The sequence below is a fragment of the Muscardinus avellanarius genome (assembly GCF_963383645.1).
Source record: "Muscardinus avellanarius genome assembly, chromosome: 1".
In the NCBI taxonomy this organism is placed as follows: Eukaryota; Metazoa; Chordata; class Mammalia; order Rodentia; family Gliridae; genus Muscardinus; species Muscardinus avellanarius.
In genome coordinates, this window is record NC_137786.1 from 217,973,483 (window position 1) to 217,996,326 (window position 22,844).

General features: G+C 56.0%; 1 protein-coding gene across 1 annotated transcript; it reads left to right on the forward strand.

Moving 5' to 3' along the window:
• Positions 1-1,904: 1,904 nt before the first annotated feature.
• On the forward strand, positions 1,905-21,512 carry TSPAN18 (tetraspanin 18; the record flags this gene model as incomplete). The annotated part of the gene is made up of 7 exons (XM_080701311.1): positions 1,905-1,967; positions 4,386-4,580; positions 11,489-11,563; positions 12,199-12,297; positions 12,699-12,881; positions 19,470-19,553; positions 21,465-21,512. The coding sequence occupies 7 exons, from the start codon at positions 1,905-1,907 to the stop codon at positions 21,510-21,512; spliced, it is 747 nt and encodes a 248-aa protein (XP_080557437.1).
• Positions 21,513-22,844: the final 1,332 nt, after the last annotated feature.

The window sequence follows — 22,844 nt, forward strand, 5'->3', positions numbered from 1 at the left end:
CCGCCATGGCTGTTTCCATCCTCACAGGCCACCATTGCGGGCAGCTGGCTGCATGAGTTCAGGGTTTCAGCCGAGGAGGGAAGTGGTTAGATGTGCTGTGTAGAGAGGCCTCCCTGGGACAGAAACAGTGGATTGAAGGGGCGTGGGTGGAGGCCCGTCCTGGGCCAGAGGCTGTGGCCATGTCTGGATGAGAGAGGAGGAGGCTGGGAGAGGGCTGAGGCTGGAGGCCTGTTGGAGGCCCCCGGCTCATGGAAGTAAAGAAGAACCCCCGCCCCTGCCCCGCACACACACTACCTTCTGTTCCTTCAGACTCGCCTGCCCAGGGTTCTCTACTCTCTGGGTGCAACCTCAGACAAGTCACTTGGCCTGCCCTGCCTCAGTTTCCATTTCTGGAAAGCAGTGGGGGTTGATAAGAGTGCTTACAGGTTGTGATTTAGTGAAGTCCCTCAAGGTTCGGAGCCTAACTGAGTTTTCTCTCTTTCTCCCTTTTTTCTCCTCTCCCCACCCTCTCTCATTCTGTGGTACTACGGATTGAATCCAAGGATATTCTATCAAGGCCTATTTTATTTCATTTTATTTTATTTTTGTGGTACTGGTGATGGAACCCAGGGCCTTTTCTACCTCTTGGCTACACTCCCAGACCTATTTTATATTTTATTTGGAAACAGGGTCTCACTAAGTTGCTGAGAGCCTCACTAAGTAGCTGAGTCTGGCTTTGAACCTGTGCGATCCTCCTGTCTCAGCCTCCCAAGCGCTGAGATTACAAGCGTGAGCCACCACACCCGGTTTCTATTTTATTTTTTGAAACAGGGTCTCACTAAGTTGTGGAGGGCCTCACTAACTAGCTGAGGCTGGCCTCGAAACTGTGTGATCCTCCTGTCTCAGCCTCCCAAGTACTGGGATTACAGGTGTGCGCCACCATGCCAGACTCAAACTCAAGTTTTCCAATCTACCAAATGGAAGGCTATCGATGTCATTAAAGTTATGAAGCCAGATGTGGTGGCACACACTTGTAATCCCAGCATTTGGGAGGCTGAGACAGGAGGATCACAGTTTGCGGACAGCCTCAGCTACTTAGTGAGGCCCTTTGTAACTCAGTGAGATCCTGTTTCAAAATAAAGAATAAAAAATAGGGTTTGGAGTATAGCTTGGAGGTCGAATGCCCCTTGGTTCCTTCCACAGTACCGCAAAAAAAAAAAAAAGTTACGCAACTGCACCACTGGGCACTCGCCCACACCGGGCACTCACTCACACTGGGGGCACTCTCAGCACACACTGGGCACTCACCACACTGGGCACTCGCCCACACTGGGCACTCGCCACACTGGGTACTCACCCACACTGGGCACTCGCCCACACTGGGGGCACTCTCAGCACACACTGGGCACTCGCCACACTGAGCACTCGCCCACACTGGGGGCACTTTCAGCACACACTGGGCACTCGCCACACTGAGCACTCGCCCACATTGGGGGCACTCGCCCACACTGGGGGCACTCGCCCACACTGGGCACTCGCCACACTGGGGGCACTCTCAGCACACAGCTGTATTATTTCAGTTCATCTTCACAACACTGCTAGGACCAGGGTTCTGTTCTTAATCTCCCTCTTAAAGTTGGCAAGACCAAAACTCAGAGAAGCGGAGTGATTTATCCAAGTTCGCACAGCAGATGAATGGTAGAGCCAGGACTTAAACCCAGGCAGGCTGGCACCTGCCTGCTCCTAACTCCAGGCCCCAGGGCAGATCACCTCCCGCTTGGGTTCCAGCGGTAGAAATGACGGTCCGTCTCCTTCCTCCACCCCTCAAGGGTGGGGCTGGCCCCGGGGTGGGGGTGGCAGGGCCTGGCCCTTTCTGGCTGAGGCCCTCCCGGAGGACTGAGGTGCCTTGCATTTTAGGTGAAGACATGGAAGGCGACTGTCTGAGCTGCATGAAGTGCCTCATGTTCGTGTTCAACTTTTTCATCTTCGTAAGTATCTGGGGTCTCCCTGGGCCTCCGCCAGGAGCCAGGCCTGGCGGCTGCTTGGAAAACATCCCTGGGCGGGGACAGACCTCTGCTTCTGGCAGAGGCAGGAGGTGGCGAGTGGGGGTGATGAGAGAGAACCCCACCCAGCCCTGTTCTGGAGCTGGAAGGCGGTACCCTGTAGCTACCCGTGTGTGTGTGTGTGTGTGTGTGTGTGTGTGTGTGTGTGTGTGTGTAACTGGGGATAGAACTCAGGGGCTTTTCTACCCCCGGGCTATACTTCCAGACCTATTTTTTTAATATATATACTTTATTTGGGAACAGGGTCTCACTAGTTTGCTGAGAGCCTCACTAAGTAGCTGAGGCTGGTTTTGAAACTGTGCGATCCTCCTGTCTCAGCCTCCCAAGCGCGGGGATTACAAGCGTGTGCCACCACACCTAGCCCCTTCTTTTTCACTTTCTCGCCCCCTCTTCTCTCTTCCTTCCTTGCTTGTTTTGTTTGCAGTACTAGGAATTGAACCTAGGGCCTCCCGTATGCTATGCAAACACTCCAACACTGAGCTACCCTCCCTTTTTATTTTTTTTTTGGGAGGTCAGGGTTGCAAAGTTGCCCAGGCTGGCCTCCGATTCCAATCCCCCTGCCTCAACCTCCCAGCCAGCCAGGATCACAGGCGTGTGCCACCAGGCCCAGCCTTTCATCTCTAATGACCTACCCCAACGGGCTTTTGGACAATTAAGCAAGATTAATTTTGCTTAATTACAAAGTGCCTGGAATGTGGTCGGCACTCAAAAGTTTAGCTGCCTCTCCTAGCTTATCAATTCTGTGTGTGAAAGACAGATGTTCTGAGCACTGGGCAGCCAGCCCACCTGGTGCAGACCCCCAATTCCCCGCCAGGCTCCCCACCTCGAGGTCCTGGGAGCAGAGCCACAATGCCAGCTTCCTGAGCCCCCCGGGCTCTCGTGACCCCCTCACTAGTCCTCAGGGCAGGGTCACTGTGAGGAGTGACCCCTTTCTGGTCAAGAGAGTCTACAGTCTATGCCTCTGTTCGTGTGTGTGTGTGTGTGTGTGTGTGTGTGTGTGTGTGTGTGTGTGTTGCTGGACGAATCCCAGGGCTTCATGCACACTGGGCAGGCGCCCTATCACTGATGGCACCTCCAGCATTATCTGTGTTTTTTACATCTTGGCAGCTCCAGGGTTTCCTCCCCTGCTTCTCAATCCTTAAGAGCCCGAGCCCTGCAGACTTCACGTCTAGACACAGCCCCGCCACTTTCCAAGCTGGGAAGCCCTGGGCAGGGTCAGCCCTGTGTCACCCCTGCAGACAGAGCTTAGCATAGGATTGCTGAACCCCAGGACTCCCGCAGCAGTGAGGAGGGGCTTCTTTTATTGGAGGTTCTCAAGAAGACAGAGGAGAGAGGCATGGGTCATGGCTTAGCAAATGGTAAAAAGGTAGACCCTGTCACTGGCCGCTCCTGTTCTGTCTCCTCCAGCCCCGCCCCACTGCACCCACCACAGTGTCCTGCCCTGAGCCTGCCAGTCCCCCCACCCACCCATCAAAGGATTTCAAACACCCTCAAAGCCAACAGGGACGGACCGGTTCTCCCCATAGCAGACCCACTTCCGATGCTTGTCTATGACCAAGAAAAATATGAAGGACACGAGGAAAATCTGCTAATGCATTCACACGACTCTGTCCTGTCTTCCTGGGGCCGCCTTGGGAGGTGGGAATTTGGGTCTTCTTTTAACCATAAGGAAGCCAGGGTTCAGAGAAGTTAGGCCACTTACCCAAGGTCACACAGCTAATGAGTTACACAATCCTTTCTCTAATCTAAGCTGCTTCTCTCCCAAGATAAATAGGGCCTGGGAGAGATGGGCCATGCAGACAAAGACAGAACTGAGCAGTCTTTCCAGCTCTAGATTGAGAGTTGGAAGCCCATTCTTGTCTTGGAACACCCCTGAAGCCCCGCTTGAGAGCATTCACCGTGACTTTTGTCTGTGTTTTCCTGGCCCCCGCCAGTGATGGCACAGGCTCAGCTCAGATCTCAGTGCACAACCGTGGGCCTTGTTGGTGTCGCCTTGACTCTGCCACGCACTCACTGTGTGACCTTCGGCAAGCTGCAGGCCCCCTCTGGGCCTCAGTGTGGATACATAGAGCTGGACAAGATCACTTAATAATCCCGCAGCTCTGCCATGTAAGGAATATAAAGGCAGCAAGTGAACCCTGCCTGACGTGGTCCTCAACGGATCAGAACAGCCTGAGGCGGGGCACAGGTCAGAAAGTGGATCGAGGAGACACAGGCTGTGCTTGAGGTCAGGGGATTAAAACCTCAGAGCACCAAAGAGCGGTGCTGCGGTCATTGCTCACGCATGCCGAAGGCCTAAACCGCACCTGTCTGTTCCTTCCCCTCCCATCAACGCCGGAGCAGCTGGGTGGGGCCTGCCTGCTGGGCATCGGCATCTGGGTCTTGGTGGACCCCACCGGCTTCCGGGAGATCGTGGCCGCCAACCCGCTGCTCATCACGGGCGCCTACATCCTCCTGGCCATGGGCGGCCTGCTTTTTCTACTCGGCTTCCTGGGCTGCTGCGGGGCCGTCCGGGAGAACAAGTGCCTGCTGCTGTTTGTGAGTATCCCATCCTCCACCCACCCGTGGGTGCTGGGGGGTGGGAGTGAGGGAAGTCAACAAGCCCCTTCCAAATAGGGGGTCATCAATGCCAGAAGGGACCAAGATCAGCATGTCTAGCACCACCCACTTTGTAGTCAGTGGTCTGAAAGCCCCAGGGTGTCCAGCAGCTTACCTGAAGTCCCAAGGAGGATGGTGGCAGAGGGGACAGATGTGGGATCTTAGGCCAGTGGCCCTGAGCCACCTCCTCACCATGGCTCTGAGAGCTGGCTTCTTGCAGCACTCCTAACTCTACTATGTCCCTCAGTGGTCTCTCTCCAGGCCCTTGGGTGTCCACACCTGGGCTGTGGCCATGCTCAGTCCTCACACTGACCTTTGAGGCTGGTGGACGGTCCTCAGCAGCATGCTGGCCCCACCTGCCTTTGAGGCCTGGGCTCAGAGCTTGCGCTCAGCACTGGGCCCGCAGCTTGGATGAGCTGCCACAAGCAAAGTAGCCTCGGCCTCCAGGACCGAGCAGCTGGGCTGCGCCAAGGCACGGTCACCCGAGGACTTTGAGCATGATGTTTTTCTGTGTTTCTTTTGATAACTCTGACATACCACCCCTTAGTCACATAACTAAGGCAGCTCTCAGATGACTCTACCTTTTGGAGGTCCAGGTCTAAAACAGAGATGATAGGATCGCAGAGGGATTCTTATTTGCTAAATAAATAGCCCCGTACTCTCGGACTCTCGTTAAGGGCCTGCAGTTCACGTGGTGTGAAGATGCGTGGGGCCAGAGTGGCCCTCCCCTCCCTCCTGGCTGGGGGAGGGGAGGCAGCCCGGCTGTGAAGGTGTGCTGGTGGCAGGCGAGCCTGGGTCTGAGTGCCAGCCCTGCCTGCTCTGTAACAGTGTGACTCCAGGCTAGTTTCTTGGCCTCTCTGGGCCTCGGCCTCTCACTATTCAACGAGAGCCCAACCAGCCCGGCTGGAGGTTGGAGCCAAACAAGACAAGCAGTGGGTGTTCTCTTTCTCTGGTCTTCTGGTTTTCCGTGCACTGTGCTGCCCGGGCCTCAGCTCACTATCTTGGCCTTTGGGATGGGGCTTCAACCTTGAGAGTCACCACGGGCTCTGGGCTAGAAGTTCAGGGTTGGACCCAGCCCTGCCCCGGGTCTCTGCTTAAAGAAGCCTGCGCACAACTGACTCAGCCTGAAGACGCTCCTCGTGGGTGAGTGAGCCCTGGGCTGGCCAGCGGGAGGGCTTCCCTGCAAGGACTGTGTCGGGTCCTGCTCTGAGTTGGCACCCGCTGGTGCTGGGAGGCAGACACCTAGCACAGCGCCTCCTCCCAGATCAGAGTGCGCAGTAGGGCGGGCGCCCCCTTAGGTCACAGTGAGATGCTCCTGGGAGGAAGTGAACTTTGGGTCTGTCATCTAAATTTAGATGGTTGAACTGCTGCAAACTTTTCCTTTGGAGAGAAACAGGCTGTGATCGCCCCCTGGTGGAATGTTTCTGGCATGTCAGCGCCTGCTGGGGAGTCAAGGGGGCTTTCAAAAGCAGGGACAGTGGGATTTGCCCAAGCCCTCCTCCCTGAGGAGTGGGCCTGGCTGTGGGAACCCTTCTGCCCGCCCTCACTAGCCCCTTTCTCCTCCCTCTCCTATCTTCTGTCTCCCTTTGTCCCTCCTCAGTCGGCCTATGTCACAGCCTTTCCACTCTCCCCGTCTCTCCGTCTCTGTTTCTCTTCCTGCCCCTTTTCCTGGTCCTCACTGACCTTGCCCTGCCTCTGTCTCTCTAAGTCCTGCTCCTACTCCTCCCTTCCCTCCCCCTCCAGGCCCAGTGCACACAGCTTGATTCACAGTGTGGGCCAGAGGTGGCGGACACCTGGATCCAGGCCTTCTGTCTCCCAGACTAGGGCTCAGCAGGGCCCCAACCTAAAATAGAGTCCAAGAGTCAAAGTTCACCCAAAATTATGAGCAGAACGTTATGTCAGAAGCCAGATATAGTGGCAGACACCTGTAATACCTGTACTTGGGAGGCAGAGACAGAGATTGCAGGTTTGAGAGCAGCCTCAGCTACTTAGCAAGGCTCTTTGCAATGCAGTGAGACCCTGTTTCAAAATTAAAAAGACTAAAAAAATAGGGCTGGAGGTGTAGCTCAGAGGTAGAATGCCCCTGAGTTCCATCTCCAGTACCAAAAAAAAAAAAAAAAAATAGGCCAAAGAGCCAGGTATGGTGGTGCGTGCCTGTAATCCCAGAACTAGGGAGGCTGAGGCAGGAGGATGACAGTTTGAGGACAGCCTCAACAATTTAGTGAGACCCTCAAAACTTAATGAAATGATGTTTTAATATAAAAAGGACTGGGAAGCCAGGCATGGTGGCACAGGCCTGTAATCTTAGTACTTGGGAGGCTGAGACTGGAGGATTGCAGGTTCAAGGACAGTGTCGGCAACATAGTGAGACTCTGCAACCAAGCAAGACTCTTTTTCAGAACAAAAAATAAAAAGGGCTGAGAGTGTAGCTCAGAGGTGGAATGTCCCTGGGATTGTACCCAGGGACAATCTGGGTACAATCCCCATTGCCCAAAAAATTAAATGATAAAAGAGAGAGAAAAAAAATACTATATCAGGGACTGTGTATGTTTGTGGTGAGTGATTGCGCGTATGTTTCATGTGTGTTCTGTGTATGCGTGTACACCACCTGTACTGAGTGCCTGTAAGGTTGTGCACTGTGTCACACAGCACACACGTGTGCATTGTGCAGTGTTATGTGTGTACACATGCATGCGTGTTACACACGTGTGTTGTGGGTATGCACCTTTTGCCCTTGCACACACGTGCTGTGTATCTGTGTACCTGCGCTGTGTGTATGCGCATGAGTGTTGTATGTGCGTGTGCCCGTGTGTCGTGTGTGGGGATGTGTGCGTGTTTCTGGAGAGAGGCTCTGTCGCTTCTGAAAGGTTGTCAACAAAGTTTATGACCTAAAAATAAGAAGCAGCAGTTCTCTCTCCCAAGCTGAAGCTGGCGGGGGTGGGCTTCCAACTGAGGAGGGCGCCTTCTTTCACGCCTTGTGGCCTGTGGGGTCCTCCTAGGAGCCTTTGACTTTCTCCTTAGCATGCAGAAGAGCAGGGAGGCTAGACCGCGGGGGCCTGGGAGAGTGACTGCATCACTTCGTGGACATGGGTTAGCTGAGCCCCCGCCCTCTGCTCGGAAGCAGCAACCAGTTTTTTCTCCTGGTACAATTTCCAGCACCACTGCCACTGAGTTTCACAGCATACAAAGACCACAGGACTCTTGCGCCTGCCACTGAAATCTCAGGCCGTCCCTTCCCCTATTGGCTGACCTCTGATAGCTCAAAGATTCTTCTTAGCCAGTTTACTAAAAGACCCTCATTTAAAAAAAAACATTTTTAATAAAGGTGTGCTAACTGGAAAAGCAAATAAAGAGATGAGTGTATTTAAGAGATAAGCGAGCTGAATTGTACATAAAGCATGTAAATCTGGTAAATATTTATTGGTGACGAGAACCGAAAGCCGACTTGGCCCCTAGGTGGATGGTTGGAAGCCTGGAGGTGCTCACTAGGGGCACGATGGCAGGTTCTGTGGGCAAAGTACGTTGGCAAAGTGAGCACTTTGAGTTGCCAGGTTCATTCTTCCAATTCATCTCCTAAAGCTTCGGCTGAATGCAAACTTCACAAGGGCAGGGGCCGTGCCTGCCTCGGAGGTAGGGAGTTGGCGCTGTGCCTGGCCCAGAGCAAGTGCCCCATCAATAACCCTGGAAGGAAGGAAGAAGAAGCAGACAGCGTCAGAGAGGGGGGAAGGGCCTGCGCTTCAGGGTCTCGGCCATGTATCCTGGGACTGCTTACGTAACCTCCCTGGACTTTGGCTTCCTGGTATATAAAGTGGGGACAGCCATACCTCCTGCCCAGCTGTAGCGTGGCATCTGTGATCCCTGGCGAAAATGCATCTTGCTTTGCTCTCTTAAGAGACTCTACAGGTCTCAGGACCTGACCACATGTGACTTCAGAGGCAGCTTGGTGTCCAGGGCTGTATTCAAGCCTCCGTGTGCCACCTCCCGGCTGTACAGCCCCCATGACGGCCTCCTGAGAGCCCAGGGCGAAGAAGGGCTCTGCAGATGTGGTCCCAAGAGCGCCATGCTTCCTCCTGGTGCTCAGCGCCCCTGGGCTCCTGTCCCGCTGGTCTTGTGCAGAGCACTCCCCCACTGACACCCTGCCTCATCACCCTGCCTCACGCACACACCCAGGCGAAGCGCACACAGCGCCCAAGGCCCGCCATCCGCCTCCTCCGTCCTTTAGAGCTGTCTGCGTCTCAGCCGGTAGCCGCAGTGGCCCAGGCCCATCGCCAGGAATGCAAACCACTTCCGAGTCTGCTCCTCACCAGCCTGGGCCGTGCCAACAACCAGAGGAGGGCAGAGGCTGGGAGGGGCCCGCTGGAGGCTGTGGGAAACAGAACGGATGGCCATCTGTCTCCGGGTGATGGAAGTGCCAGGGCTCTCCAGCACTGTTACAGAGCAGGCCCAGGGACAGGGGATACTCAGTCAGTGGTTGCTCAGCCCAACAGCCAAGCAGACCCATGGAAGGGAGGATTGTGGGGGACAAAGGAACAGCCTGGTGTCATGGCCAGTGGCACCCCGCAGACCCAGGAGATCCTCTGTTACACTCTGTTCTGGTTGCAGGGCCCTGTGCCTGGCCTCAGCCTGAGATCATTCCAGCCTTCAGAAGTGTAGGAGCCTCTGTGGAGGCCCCCGTCACACAGCTGAGCCAGGGAGGCCACAGGCCCGCGCCAGGCAGGCTGCCCGCTGGCCCACCGGGGCGCCTGAGCCACAGCTCCCCCAGAGCAGGGGAGAGGAGAAATTCACCAAGAACCTCCAAGGCTTCGCCAACCTGGACTGGTGGCCTCTTTTCAGGCCTCTGCCTCCTTAACTGGTGATGCCACACAGAGAGAGGTGTGCTACCCAAGAACCCCAAGGCCGGGGCTGTGCCATTGTCACCTGGGCCCCAGCAAGACCCTGTGCTGTCTCCTGGGACTGTGCAAGGACGCAGCTGAGCCCAAGGTCACTGCCGAGCTATGGCCATAGAGCAAAGGAGGGGGCGGGCTGCACCTGCGCTGCCCACGCCGAGCAAGGGGTACGCCTTGGGCTTGGACACTGAAAAAGGACTCTGCTTGGCAGGCCCAGATGTTCCACATCTGAATCCTGGACTCCTGAGGCATCCTGCAGCTTTTCCCTGGCCAAGGACCTCCACAGGGCAGCTGCTGATGGAACTGAAAATTTAGGGAGGGAATGTGACTGGGGTCCCCCCAGGGTGGGCAGAGTGACTGGAGGAGACGCATCCCGGGGCAGTCAGCTGGGAGTGAGCGGCGTCTGTGAGCCAGGGCCCTGCGCTCCTGGTTAACAGCGGCTAGGCGTTTACAACATAAGAAACCTCTTCAAGACATGATGGCATTCTCCTTATTATGAAGCCCTGGGAGTGGCTGTTATCAGCCCTGTTCTTTGTTTGTTTGTTTGTTTGTTTGTTTGTTTGTTTGTTTTGAGTACTGGGGCTTGAACCCAGGAACATTCTACCTCCAAGCTACACTCCCAGCCCTTTTTATTTTATTTTGAAACAGGGTCTCGCTGAGTTGCTGAGGCTGGTCTCAAACCTGTGATCCTCCTGTCTCAGCCTCCCAAGTAAAGAGATTACAGGTAGAGGCATGCAGCAAGGCACCTGGCTTATCAGTCCCATTTAGCTGACAAGAAAATTGAGGCTTGAATGGGTTTGAATGATTGCCTGGGTCACAGAAACTACAAAGCAGGGCCCCTAGGTGTTCTGGCACCGAGCCAGCACCCTGGCCTCCTTCCTGCCCGGCACATCCAGAGCAGGTGGTGATCCCAAGGGCTGGGGCAACTGCCCAGGTGGCAGGGAGGGTGCGTGTGCACGGGGCACTCTGCTGGTGGCTTCTGGGGCAGGGCCAGGCGGGAGACAATGGGCTCTGTGAATGCTGAGCCTCTAGCAAGGCCAAGGAGAGCGGGCAGGGCTGCCACTGCCATCCCTAGGTGGTGGGGGGAGCCGCTCAGTGACGCCCCCCACCCCATCTTGACAGCTGTGAATGGTGTCGCTGGGCACTGGGAGGGCAGCGTGCTGGGTCCCAGCCCCGCATCAGTGATCTGGTGGGAACCCTTCTCTGCACTGTGATGCCAGGCCACCAGAGGAGGGCAGGCTGCCAGGGCCTGCGCAGGGCAGGACAGGCTTCTCTCCAGGGAGGGCGGGGCTTCACCCACCCTGGGTAAAAGAGGCAGGGAAGGGCTTCCTGAGAGAGGCCGCCCAGCCTGTGAAGCCAACGAAGAGGCATCAGGTTAATAATCTTGGAACATCAGGACGTTCAGAGTGGACCGAGGAGGCTGCGCTCAGTACCGCCCTGACCCCGGTCTTTCCGATTTTGATAGTCAAACCCCCTAGACGCTGATATTCCTCCTTTATTTAAGCTAAAGATCAATATGCCATCCTTACCTCTCACGGGAACCAGAAGTAGCGGGGCAGGGAGAGGTGGCCCTGAGGCTGATGGGTGGGGACGCCAGCCTGGGATCCCCAAAACTCAGGATCCCATGGCTTGGACCATGCACCAGGAGGGAAAGCCATCTGGAGAGAGCCCACGGGGTGTCGCCAGCAGGCTCCTCCAGGGCAGAGTTTGTTGACTGCACAGAGGGGCCGCTCTGGGGGTACACCTCCCATGAAGGGCATAGTTGTTTTTCATAGTTTTATGTCAACTTGGCTGACTTCGGGGATGGATCAGTGCTGTGCTTATTTTGCAAAATGTCTAATTCGTGGTGCTGAAGTCTCTTAGCCTTACGGGATTGGTCTAGCACGTCAGCGAGGTGACAGACGGAAGGTGCCTGTGGAGCTGCCCTGCCCTGGGGCTCATGGCGGCCTCTTCTCTTTGCAGTTCTTCCTGTTCATCCTCATCATCTTCCTGGCGGAGCTCTCGGCAGCCATCTTGGCCTTCATCTTCAGGGAAAACGTAGGTACCGGGCAGCTCTCCCACACCCTGCGGCCGCCCCTTCCTCCTCAAAAGGTCTCACTGAGCCTGCAGCCTCTCCTCCGGCCACCAGCCCAGCAAGTCCTCACAGTCCAGAGAGAGGCCCCAGCGAGCCTCCTCCTGCCAGGACAGCTCCAGGAGGCCATGGAGTCTGGAGGCCCTAAGGGTCTCTGCTCCCACAGCATCTGGTGTGAGCTGCGCCTAACTCACATCTTACCCTCTGCACCCTGCCCAGCGATGGCCTGGCCTTCACTGTCACAGTCTAAGGGTGGTCAAGGTGCCATCCCCAAACCCTGGCACGTGCACTGTGCTGGGGCTGAGTGCTCACAAGTCTGCCCATTGATTCCAGAGACTTTAACCACTGGGGGATCCTTTCCCTGGATCTCTGGGACCTGACGCGGGCATCTCTTGGGCTGGGAGGAGTGGGGTGAGAAGTGAGCCCCCCAGCCTGGGTACGCTGGCTCTGGGGGTGCAGAGGAGTGTGTGTGTGTGTGTGTGTGTGTGTGTATGTGTGTGCGCGCACGCGTGTGTGTGTGCGCGCGCCAGCCAATGACACCAGCAGCCACTGGCCTGGGGAGGGGAAGGACCTGACCACAGGCCCCCACCCTCTGCCCCAGCTCACCCGCGAGTTCTTCGCCAAGGAGCTCACCAAGCACTACCAGGGCAACAACGACACAGATGTCTTCTCTGCCACCTGGAACTCCGTCATGATCACAGTGAGTCCCCCGCCGGGCGTTCAGCCAGGCCTGCGCTCCAGAGCCATCCTGCACATCCCGGCCAGACATCAACAGTCAATCCCGATGCTCCCCGCTGAGCAGACCTGGCATGGGAATAGCGTCCACTCAGCCTCCCAGGCAGCCATGACCACTGGTCATGGTCCCAATCAGGATGAGACCATCTGCTGTCCCTGACTTGGGTCCTTGATATAATAGTAACCATAGCAACCACACGCAGAGCACTTACTAAGTCACCCCCAACTTAGAGCAAGGACACGATGCTCGCGATGCTGAGTGTGTCCCCTGGTCACACAGCTGGGCAGTGGAGCCCAGCCACCTGCAGGTCTGGTCTTCCTCAGGCCTGGCTCCTGCCCCACACCTGCTCTTTCCTCTCCTCCTAGTTTGGATGCTGTGGGGTCAACGGGCCCGAGGACTTCAAGTTTGCCTCTGTTTTCCGACTACTGACCCTGGATAGTGAGGAGGTCCCGGAAGCCTGCTGCCGGCGAGAGCCCCAGGCCCGGGACGGGGTCCTGCTGAGCAGGGAGGAGTGTCTGCTGGGAAGGAACCTGTTCATCAACAAGCAGGTACAGGTGCTCCCCAGGCCAGGCCAGCTGGCCCGTCGGGATGTGGGAGCCACAGCTGGGGGAGGTGGTGTGGCCCAGAGAGTCCAAAGGAACCCCAGAACCCCAGGGAGTGTTGGCTGTGCCACAGGACTCCTGTACCAGAAAGGGGCCGAGGGACATTTCTTCCAAGCCCCTGAGGTGCAAAGGGGGAATGATCAGGTGGCAAACATGAGCTTGGGCCAGGGCTAGAGTGGGCATTTGGGCTGGGGGTTAGGGGTGAGCAGGAGTTTTCCAGTGTTTCCTGATAATGCAGGTCGGGGGAGCAGGGATGGACCAGAATTTCACAGTGGAGGTGCCTTGGCCTCTATTCTGCTCTCGATTTTGGAGGAAGCTCATTCTGTCATTTGGGGGCACCCCATGGTCCCAAGGGAGGAAGCTCTCCATGGCCAACACTCCAAGATCAGGGAAGCTTCTAGACTTTTCTGCTTCTCTTGCAACCTGGAGACTTCACCTCAGCCTGGGGAGAAGCCCTTTCCTTTGTACATGGGCCACCTCTGAGAACATAGGACCCCAACTTTGTCCCCCTCTCCGAGATGCAGAACAGCCTTTGAGCTCGGTCCCCCACTGTGTCAGCTTTATGACACAGTACCTGAAAAAAACATCTACTAAAGGAAGAAAGGTTATCCAGACCTGAGGCACACGCCTATAATCCCAAGCTACTCCACAGGCTGAGGTCAGGGGGGTCTCAGGTTTGAGTCCAGCTTGGGAAACTTAGTACGACCATCTCCAGATAAAATTGTAAAAGGCCTAGGAGGTAGCTTAGTGGTACAGGACCTCTGTATCCAAGCCCTAGTACCAAAACAAAGCAAACATAATCAAAAGGGAAAGGTTTCTCTGGACTCAGGGATTCAGCCCATGTCGGCCAGCCCCACTGCTGTGGTATGACAGAAGATGGTAGAGGAGTTGGTGATGTGTGCAGCAGAAGCCCCTCCCCAAGCCTGTTCAGCTTGCGTCCTCAAGTGGCTTGACCTCCCGAGGCCCCACCTCTGGACAGCTCTGCCTCAGGACCAAGCCTCCGACACATGAGCCTTGGGGGGGCCACTGAAGATCTGAATCACAGCACCCTCCTTCCCACACAGGCACCAGCAGCCTGCTCTCAAGGGTGTGCATGCAGATTGGGCTGGGCAGGAGGGAGAGGGGAGAGGCCCACACCAGGCCCTGGCTTGCTCAGGCCTTTAACGAGCCTCTCATGGAAGCCGTCCAGATGCCTGTGAGCCAGAAGGGCTGGCAGGCAAGGCCTGTCCCTGTGGGGCCTGCAACTAGCTAAAGGGACCATGTGATGAAAATCAGCCAACAGACAGAAGTGGAGTGACATGGTATTGATACCAGGACAAACTCAGACCAGACACGGGGCTAGAATGGGCATGGGGTTGGGGATGGGAGTCACAGTGTTGGTTATGGGAGCTGAGTCCTGGTCCCAGGAGTTCTGAGGCCCTCTGTGGCCTCGGCTGGCTCCATGGACCCAACCTCTGTCCCTGAGCCTGCCCAGGGCATGTCATAGAATGCAGGAGGCCCTGAGAGCCGCGTGCCCTCTGCCCCGCAGGGCCCTGCCTTCCTATAGCAGAGGAAAGAGGCCTAAATAAAGAATAAGGGCCCTGGGATCGGGCCACTGTGAGCTTGAGGCAGCCAGGGCCACTCTGGAGGTTAGGTCCACAGAGACTGGCCATGGGGAACAGCCACAGGATGTGGGGGTTCCAGGCTGCAGCCTCAGGCAGCCTGGGCTGTTATTTGCTCTGTCTCCATCACCAAAGTCCTCCGATTCCCTGTTTGTGGTGGAGACGCTGATCATCCCCATGCCTCATTCTCCCCTGCTTCTTGGAGAGACCATGCTCATCACACCCCAGGACAGAGGCAGCACCTCCAGCCTCCCCCACAGCCAGGCCCTGAACCAAGTTCTAGCCAACTGGAGGCCAGCAGAGGTGGTGCAGGCAACTTGAGCCGGGTCCTTAAGGGAAATGCTGTGTCTGCCCTGCCCTGTCCCCGGGCTGGAACCTGGTGGCAAGCCCTCTGCGACCCCACAGAGGCCTATGGCCCCTCGGATAGCGACGCATCCAGAGAGCGGAAGCTGGGCCACAGCGCTCCCTGGACTGGAGCAGCCACTGGCACTTGGGATTTGATGAGAGACACAAATGACTTGCTGAAGGCGCGGCTGCTCGGGTGCGGGAGCCCTCGGCTGGACCTGGTCCTGCCGCTAGCAAATCTCCAGGGAGGGCCTCCGTGGCCCATCTTTGGGCCTTCACCAGAGTCGCTTCCCACTTCTGGATCCATCCTCTGTTAGGATACCTCCTGCCATCTCCAGGGCCTGGCTTTGAAACCAGGGGTCATCAGGGAGGTCCCCGAGTGGCCGCATTACTTCTGGGACTTCTTCCCTGACACTCGCATCCCTCCAGAGCATCCTTCTCTGTTAAAAGCCGCTGCCGTGGGACCATCTTTAGCTGGGGTCTGGCTAGAGCCCATTTCTCTACTGCTCCCAGGATGCACTTCATGTATGTGTGTGTGTGAGCGCGCGCGTGCTGGGGATGGAACCCAGGGTCACTCTACCTCTGAGCTACACCCCCAGCCCTTTTAAAATTAATTAATTAGTTTATTTATTTATTTATTTATTTATTTATTTATTTATTTATTTAATGTGGTACTGGGGATGGAACCCAGGGGCATTCTACCTCCAAGCGATACCCCCAGCCCTATTTTTTTTTTTTTTTTTGCAGGTCTGGGGGTGGAACCCAGAGGCATTCGACCTCTGAGCTATACCTCCTGCCCTGTTTTTTATTCTTTATTTTGAAACCAGGTCTCACTGAGTTGCAGAGGGCCTCACTAAGTAGCTGAGGCTGTCTGCGAACCACAATCCTCCGTTCTCAGCCTCCCAAATGCTGGGATTACAAGCATGCACCACCATGCCCGGCTCTATTTTTTATTCTTTATTTAGAAACAGGGTTTCACTGAGTTGCAAAGGGCCTTTTTGTTTTTTATTTGCAAACAAGTTGTAGAAGGCCTCACTAAGTTTCTGAGGCTAGCCTTGAACCTGCCATCCTCCTGTCTCAGCCTCCCAAGTACTGGGATTACTGACGTGCACCACCATTACCGGCATGCACCACCATGCCAGGCCCAGGATATTCTTCTGACCACAGCAGCAGGTGGGCGCTTTTCCACAAGAGGGAAAAGGAGCCTTCCTGGTACTTGGCGTTCCAGAGGCCACTGTCCTAGCTGCCTGTCATGTTGGCTTGGAGGTGACTAGAGGGGCACAGGACTTGGGGGACATTCCTTCCCTGCAGAGAGAGGACAGGTGTGGCAGCAGCCTGGGTGGCCAGTGACCACAGCCTGTGGTACCTGGGCGAGAAGCAAGGCCCTCGACGTGTCGCGATGGGCAGGGCAGGGGTGCAGGAGGTGGAAGATGGGGTGACAACCAGAAGCGTAAGTAGAGCTCTGAGTTCTGAGCTGGGGACCCGGTCCACACGAGGAAAAAGGAGCCTTACTGGTACTCGGCTCCATCTCTTTTGAAGAGGAAAAGCAGGAATGTGGCATCCCCACCCCATAAATCTTGGTGTCTGTTCTCTGTATTGAGACCTTGAGAAGTTACCCACCTGCGCCCCCACCCTCTCATCGGAGGCGAGACGTTGACAGAGCCTTCCCTCCGCGTGGGAGTGTGATGAGGGTTACCGGGGAAAGAGCGCTCAGGCCCGGGCACGCTCGGGACAGAGTGGGCGCCCACCCAGCGTGGGCGGCACTGCCCCATCGCTCCTCCCCCACACCACGCAGGGATGTCTCTGGGACGCCTCCACTGGGGAGCCACCCGCTTCTTCAGCCCAGGGTCCCGGGATATTTTGGCCACAAGATGGAGAGATAGATGAGCAGTCAGCCTCAGGCACCACACGGCGGGCGGCACTCGGGACATCGCCTTTCACTGGACAAGGTCCCCAGCATCCTGTCAGCATCCCAGGGGAGACTTGCCAATGTCAATGTCATCTCAGAAGGGGACTCCTGCTTCTCCAGTCCCTTGTGGTGTGTGTGTGTGTGTGTGTGTGTGTGTGTGTGTGTGTGTGTGTGTACGGTCCTGCAGTGACCCCCAAGCCCCAGGGAACCCACACACCGGCTTTGCTCAGACATATGTCCCACACTCAGGATGTGCTGGGAGAGAGGACAGTCGGTGCCCACCTGTTCCAAGAGGTATCTCATTTTATCCTCACACCAGTCCTAAGGGGCAGCCATCCATTTTATAGACAGTGCAGGGAGAGGGTGAGCCACACCCAAGCTTGTACAGCCAGGAAGTGGCAGGCTGGGCTGTGAGCCTGGGGAGCCAGGCTCGGGGCCCATGGCCCACATGCAGAACCGTTTCCCAGTGCATCTCCCAGGCTGTTGCTGCTCCCGGTCTGGACGGCCCCTCGAGTATGCTGGGAGAGGGAGGTGGTGTGAGGCTCTGTGGCTGGCCTGGTGGGCACATGGCACACTGAGGGTACAGACTGAGGTCAGCCACACGCCCTCCCAGAGCGGGTCCCAAAACAAGCTGCCTCCCTTTCCTTCCCTCCAGAGTAGGTCAGGAATTCACTCTTTCTGTTCAACACATTAGCATTCTGATATGTTGTTATTATTATTATTTGGGGGGGGGGGTCTGGGGATGGAACCCAGGGGCATTCACTTCCAAGCTACACCTCCAGCCCTATTTTTTATTCTTTATTTTGAAACAAGGTCTCACTGAGTTGCAGAGGGCCTTACTAAGTAGCCGAGGCTGTCCAAAAACCATCATCCTCCGGTCTCAGCCTCCCAGATGCTGGGATTACAAGCTTGGGCCACCACACCCAGCTTCTGATACCTTACAAGGGCCAAATATTGTAATCTCAGCATTCGGGAGGCTGAGATAAGAGGATCACGGTTCTCAGCCTCAGCTACTACTTAGTAGGGCCCTTTGCAACTCAGTGAGACCCTGTTTCAAAATAAAGAATAAAAAAATAGAGCTGGGGGTGCATCTTGGAGGTAGGAAGTCCCCGGCTTCCGACCCCAGCACCAAAAAAAAAAAAGAGAGAGAGAGAGAGCCAAGCACCTAGCCATTGATAAGTAAAATAAAAAATTAAATGCGAGTAAAATAAAAATAAGTGAGTACGGCGGAGTGTGAAAAACACGAGAGAGGTCCGGTACACGTGGCATGTAAAGTTTTAATGGCACGGCTCTCCCGGGGATCAGGGCGAGGCACCGTGGGGCCCGCGCGCCTGTCCGAAGCTTGAGGACGCGGGCTCTCCTTTTAAAGGCATGCATCCCGCGGGATGAGGGTTTACTCGCGGGAACGCCCAATTCTCGCGGGGGTTTCAGCCCCTCCCTTGCCCTGCAGAGGTCATGTGACATAAAGCCACATGAGTGCAGGACCCAACTTAACAGCCATGACACAGAGGCCCTAGTAATTCCAGTACTAGGGAGGTTGAGACAGGAGAATCTCAGGTTCACGGCCAGCTCCAGCAACTTAGCAAGACCCTCAATAAACTAAAGAGGCCCTGGTTTTTTTTTTTTTTTTAAGGCTGGGGATATAGTTTGGCAGTATATAGAGTCTGGGTTCAAACCCGTGTGTGTGTGTGTGTGTGTGTGTGTGTGTGTGTGTGTGTGTGTGTGTGTATCCAGCACTGCAACAACAAACAAATCAACAACCACCATTGGTGCTGGATGGAAATATATATATATATATTTTATATATAATTATATATATATATATATATTTTTTTTTTTTTTTTTTAAGCCAGACAGGGTTTCAGGTCAGACCTCATATGGGTCCGCAGACAGATCCAGGATGGACCCTGGGCCTGGCTGGAGGAACGAGAGCCCCTGCAGGCACTGAGGAGACCCCAGACGCAACGATTCTAGGCCAGCAGCCAGGCAGGTCGGATAAACCTGGGACAGGAGGGACTGAGGGGGACCACGGACCCCAGGGAACACCCATGACTCCCCACAAGGGGAGCAGCTGCTGGAGGTGCTGACGTGGGCGACATCCAGCTCACAGTGCTGGAGCTTTCCATCCTCTGGTGTGGCAGACAGTCTATTTATTTACAGGAATTTCTCGATATTCCCATCATTGGAGTAGCTACTTGAAGAGTGTCTTGAAACCAGGCTGAGGTTTCCAGCCCTGCCTGGGGGGTCGGGGGACCAGGAGGGTCTTGGTGCAATGTGCAGAGTCACCATGGCTGCAGTCTCTGCCGGCTGCCACCATCCAGCACCAATGGTGGTTGTTTGTTTGTTTGTTTGTTTGTTGCAGTGCTGGAGATGGAACCCAGGGGCATTCTACCTCTGAGCTATACCCCCAGCTCTATTTTTTAGTCTTTGTTTTGAAACAGGATCTCACGGAGTTGCAAAGGGCGTCACTAAGTAGTAGCTGAGGCTGTCTTTGAACAAGGATCCTCCTATCTCAGCCTCCCAAATGCTGGCATTACAAGCTTGTGCCACCACGCCCGGCCCCAAGGGTGTTTTGACAGAGTCATCCTGCTGCTGCTGGGCTCTGCCTGTGCTAGGGTCCCGGTGCTGATGCTAGCCATATCACCCTGGCCGTGCTTCACCTCTGGTCCTTCCCTCCAGGGCTGTTACTCGGTGATCCTCAACGCCTTTGAGACCTACGTCTACCTGGCCGGAGCCCTGGCCATAGGGGTGCTGGCCATTGAGGTAAGCGAGGGCCCTTGTCTGCCGCTCCCTAGGAACCCTCTTCCTTAACAGGACCTCAGGGGTCCTGTAAGCCCGGTTGCACCTGTCTGCAGCCTGGGTCATTCTGGGAGATGACACATCTGAACCAGTGTCCAGGCAGTGGGAAGGGTCACCCTACTTCCCCATCCCTGCAGTTGCAAGGTACTGGGGATTTTTTTTTCCCCAGTTCTGGGGATTGAACTCAGGGACTCCCCAGGATGCACGTTTGTCACCCTTCTTGAAGGGTGGGCTGCAGCCATGTTTCTTGACATCTAGTCGTTTCTCTGAAGGGTATTCAGGGCCTTCAGGGTCTTAGCCATCTTTACAGAAGACCCCAGATCCCCTGGAAAGTAGAGCTGCTGCAGTCCTTGAGGCCGCCACCAGATGGCGCTCCAGCTAAAGGCAGCGCCTCCCTCTTCCTTCTCCATGGGCTGGAACTGGAGGTTTCATCCCTCCAGAGTACCAGCTAGTCTGGTCCCAGAAATGAAGTCAGGCAGACTAACTCATGGCCTCTCCTAATCCCTACAGGGTGCTCCAGGGGTGCCCTAGCACCTGGCACCATAAGTGCCATCCTGCTCGGTTTCTTACTGTGCCTGCTGCCCTGATGAGAGCAGTTTTGGGGAGGCCGGGGAAGAGGCTGTTCATTCATTGACTCATCCCACAAGCTCTGCTGAGCCCCGCCTCACACCTCAGCTGTGCCGGGAAAGAGTCCTCTGCACAGGTTCTGGGGAGTCTCAGCCGTGTCCTACCAGGAAGAGCATGGGCTTCATAGCCCCCAGCCCTGCCTTTCCCCAGGACATGCATCCCAGCACCGTCTCCTCATCTGCAGAACAGTGCTAACCATCCTAGGCACGCTGTGGGGATTCCAGGTGCCAGGGAGAGCATGCCCAGCATGTGGCGGGGGCCCGGGGAGGCGTCTGAGTACTGGTCCACTGCCCCCCACACTGCCAGCCCTTGAGCCCAGGCATGGGGCAGGCAGGACCTTTCCAGTGGCCTAGGGATAGCTCCTTGTGCCACCTGCAAGAAGAGACCTAACCACGGGGACACTGGCCAGCCTGTCAGAGAGAGGAGTCCCCGAGTCAGGTCTCCGCTTGCCCTCCGACCCCGGGGCCTTGACAGGTGTCAAGCACTAGTGCTCATAACCCCAGGAAGGCCACCACTGCCTTGCCTCATAAAATAGTGCCAGGGACTTTTTATTAATCATCTACTAGATGACAGGCTTCATTGGGTGCTTTAAAAATTGCCCTGTGCCATGGGGCGTGGTGGTGCACGCTTGTAATCCCCACGCTTGGGAGGCGGAGACAGGAGGATCTCACAGGTTCGAAGCCAGCCATGCACGCTGGCTTAGGAGACCCTGTTTCCAAATAAAAATGTAAAAATAGGTCTGGGAGTGTAGCTCAGAGGTAGAAGGGCTTCCAGGAACCCCAGTACCACCACCAAAAACAAAACAAAACAAAACAAAAAAAGCCTGTGCCTAAATCCTGCTTCCTTTCTGTGAGTGAAAAGGCAGAGCACAGAGCACCTACGCTCGCTCTCTGGGATTGGTGTGCCTGGACTCAAACCCTTGGCTTCACGCCTTGTAGCTGTGTGAGCTTAGGCAGGTTGCCCAGCCTCTCTGCGCCTTGCTGCCTGGGCCCTGGAAAGGTTTTTGGGAAAGCACTCAGGCATGGTAAGCTCTCCATGCAAACTCAAGCCAGGAGAAAGGGCCCCACTCCCCACTGGTAAGTGGGGGGAGGGGCTGGATTTAAACTCATGACTCAGTTTTCAGAGTCCCCCTTCCCAGCTGGCTGGCGGGAGGGTGCTGCCCGGGGGAGTGTCAGGACCTGGCCCTGGCAGACGAGCTGGGCAGCCGGCCTGGGCCAGCCTGACGGGCTCACTCCGGCTTCTTTACAGCTTTTCGTCATGATCTTTGCCATGTGCCTCTTCCGGGGCATCCAGTAGGCACGGTGCGAGGACTGGCCCAGCGTGCCCCAGCAGCAGGCCTCTCTCCCCATCCTCTTGCCCCAGCGGAAGGCATCAGGCCACCATGGACAGCCAGGAGGAGGGCCGGGGCAAAGAGCTATTTTTTTAACAAAAGATGACAAAAATAAGGATTGATGTGCCCTCGCCTGGACTCGGGGCGGCGCCTGGGGCTGTGTGCAGGGACCCACGCTGGCCCCAGGACGCGACGTGCGGCCCGGGGATGCCGGCCCCAGATCTCCTCCGCTAGCTGGACTTGGCACCCCGGGCCCGAGCCTTGTTTCCCACAGCTTTGGAACCTGGTGCCAAGGCATGAGGATTTAGGCAAGGAGCAGGCAAAAGCAAGTCCTGGAAGAGCTGCCGACACCAGAGAGGCTATGGCCTGAGGGCTCAGGACCCAGAGCTCAGTCTGCTGGAAGATGGAGCCAGCCTGCCTCCGGTGGGGGCGCTTCCTGCACACGCTGATCCAAGAGTGGCTCCAGGGGCAGCGTCCTTCCTTTCTCCATCTGCTGGACCTCAGAGAGGGCAGTGGCCCATCCATAGTCACATAACATATGCACGGTGGTTCTGAACAAGACCTTGGGGCATCTCCAAGCTGATGTCACTCCATCCAGGAAGCCCTCAGACCTGCTTCACACATACCAACTAGCCTCAGCACCCTGAGGCCACGAGTGATGGCAACCTGGCCGGGGCCTGCCTCCTCCTGGCTCCACAGCTAAGAAAATCCTAAGCCCCCCCCCCCTTACCTTCTCAGTTCTCTATGTAAGCCTCCACTGCCAGCGCACACATCACATAACCTGGTACACGCTGCCCACCTCTTCCCAGAGGCTGCCCCTCCTTGTCCTCCAACTCTGGCCCCTAGGATGGAAGAAACCCCTAAAAGTATCTGGTTCAAGAATTCTCCACTTTCCTCTTGCATACCTCCAGGGGCAGAGAGCTTACTTACTACCTCCCAAGGCAGCCTTCTGCCTTCAGGCTGCCCTGACCTTAGCGCCAGCTCAGGTGACAGAGGAGGTTTCTGTTTTACTGCGGTTCTGTCCACATGTCCCACTTGCTGCCTCTTCCTGGAGTGTGATGGTCGCACATCACCTCCCTGGAGCCCTCCTGTCACCAGGCTAAAGGACCCCACAGCATCTTGGCCATTTCTCCCAGGCCATGGTTTCCTGTCCTTCCAAAATCCACATGACATTTCAGTGTTCCCAGCCCACTGACGCGGAGATTTTCCCAGATTTATAGATTCACACCCACACAACACCCACAAATACTCAGGCCTCAAACTGTAGACCAGTATTGGCAACTGGATTGTAAGCTGCC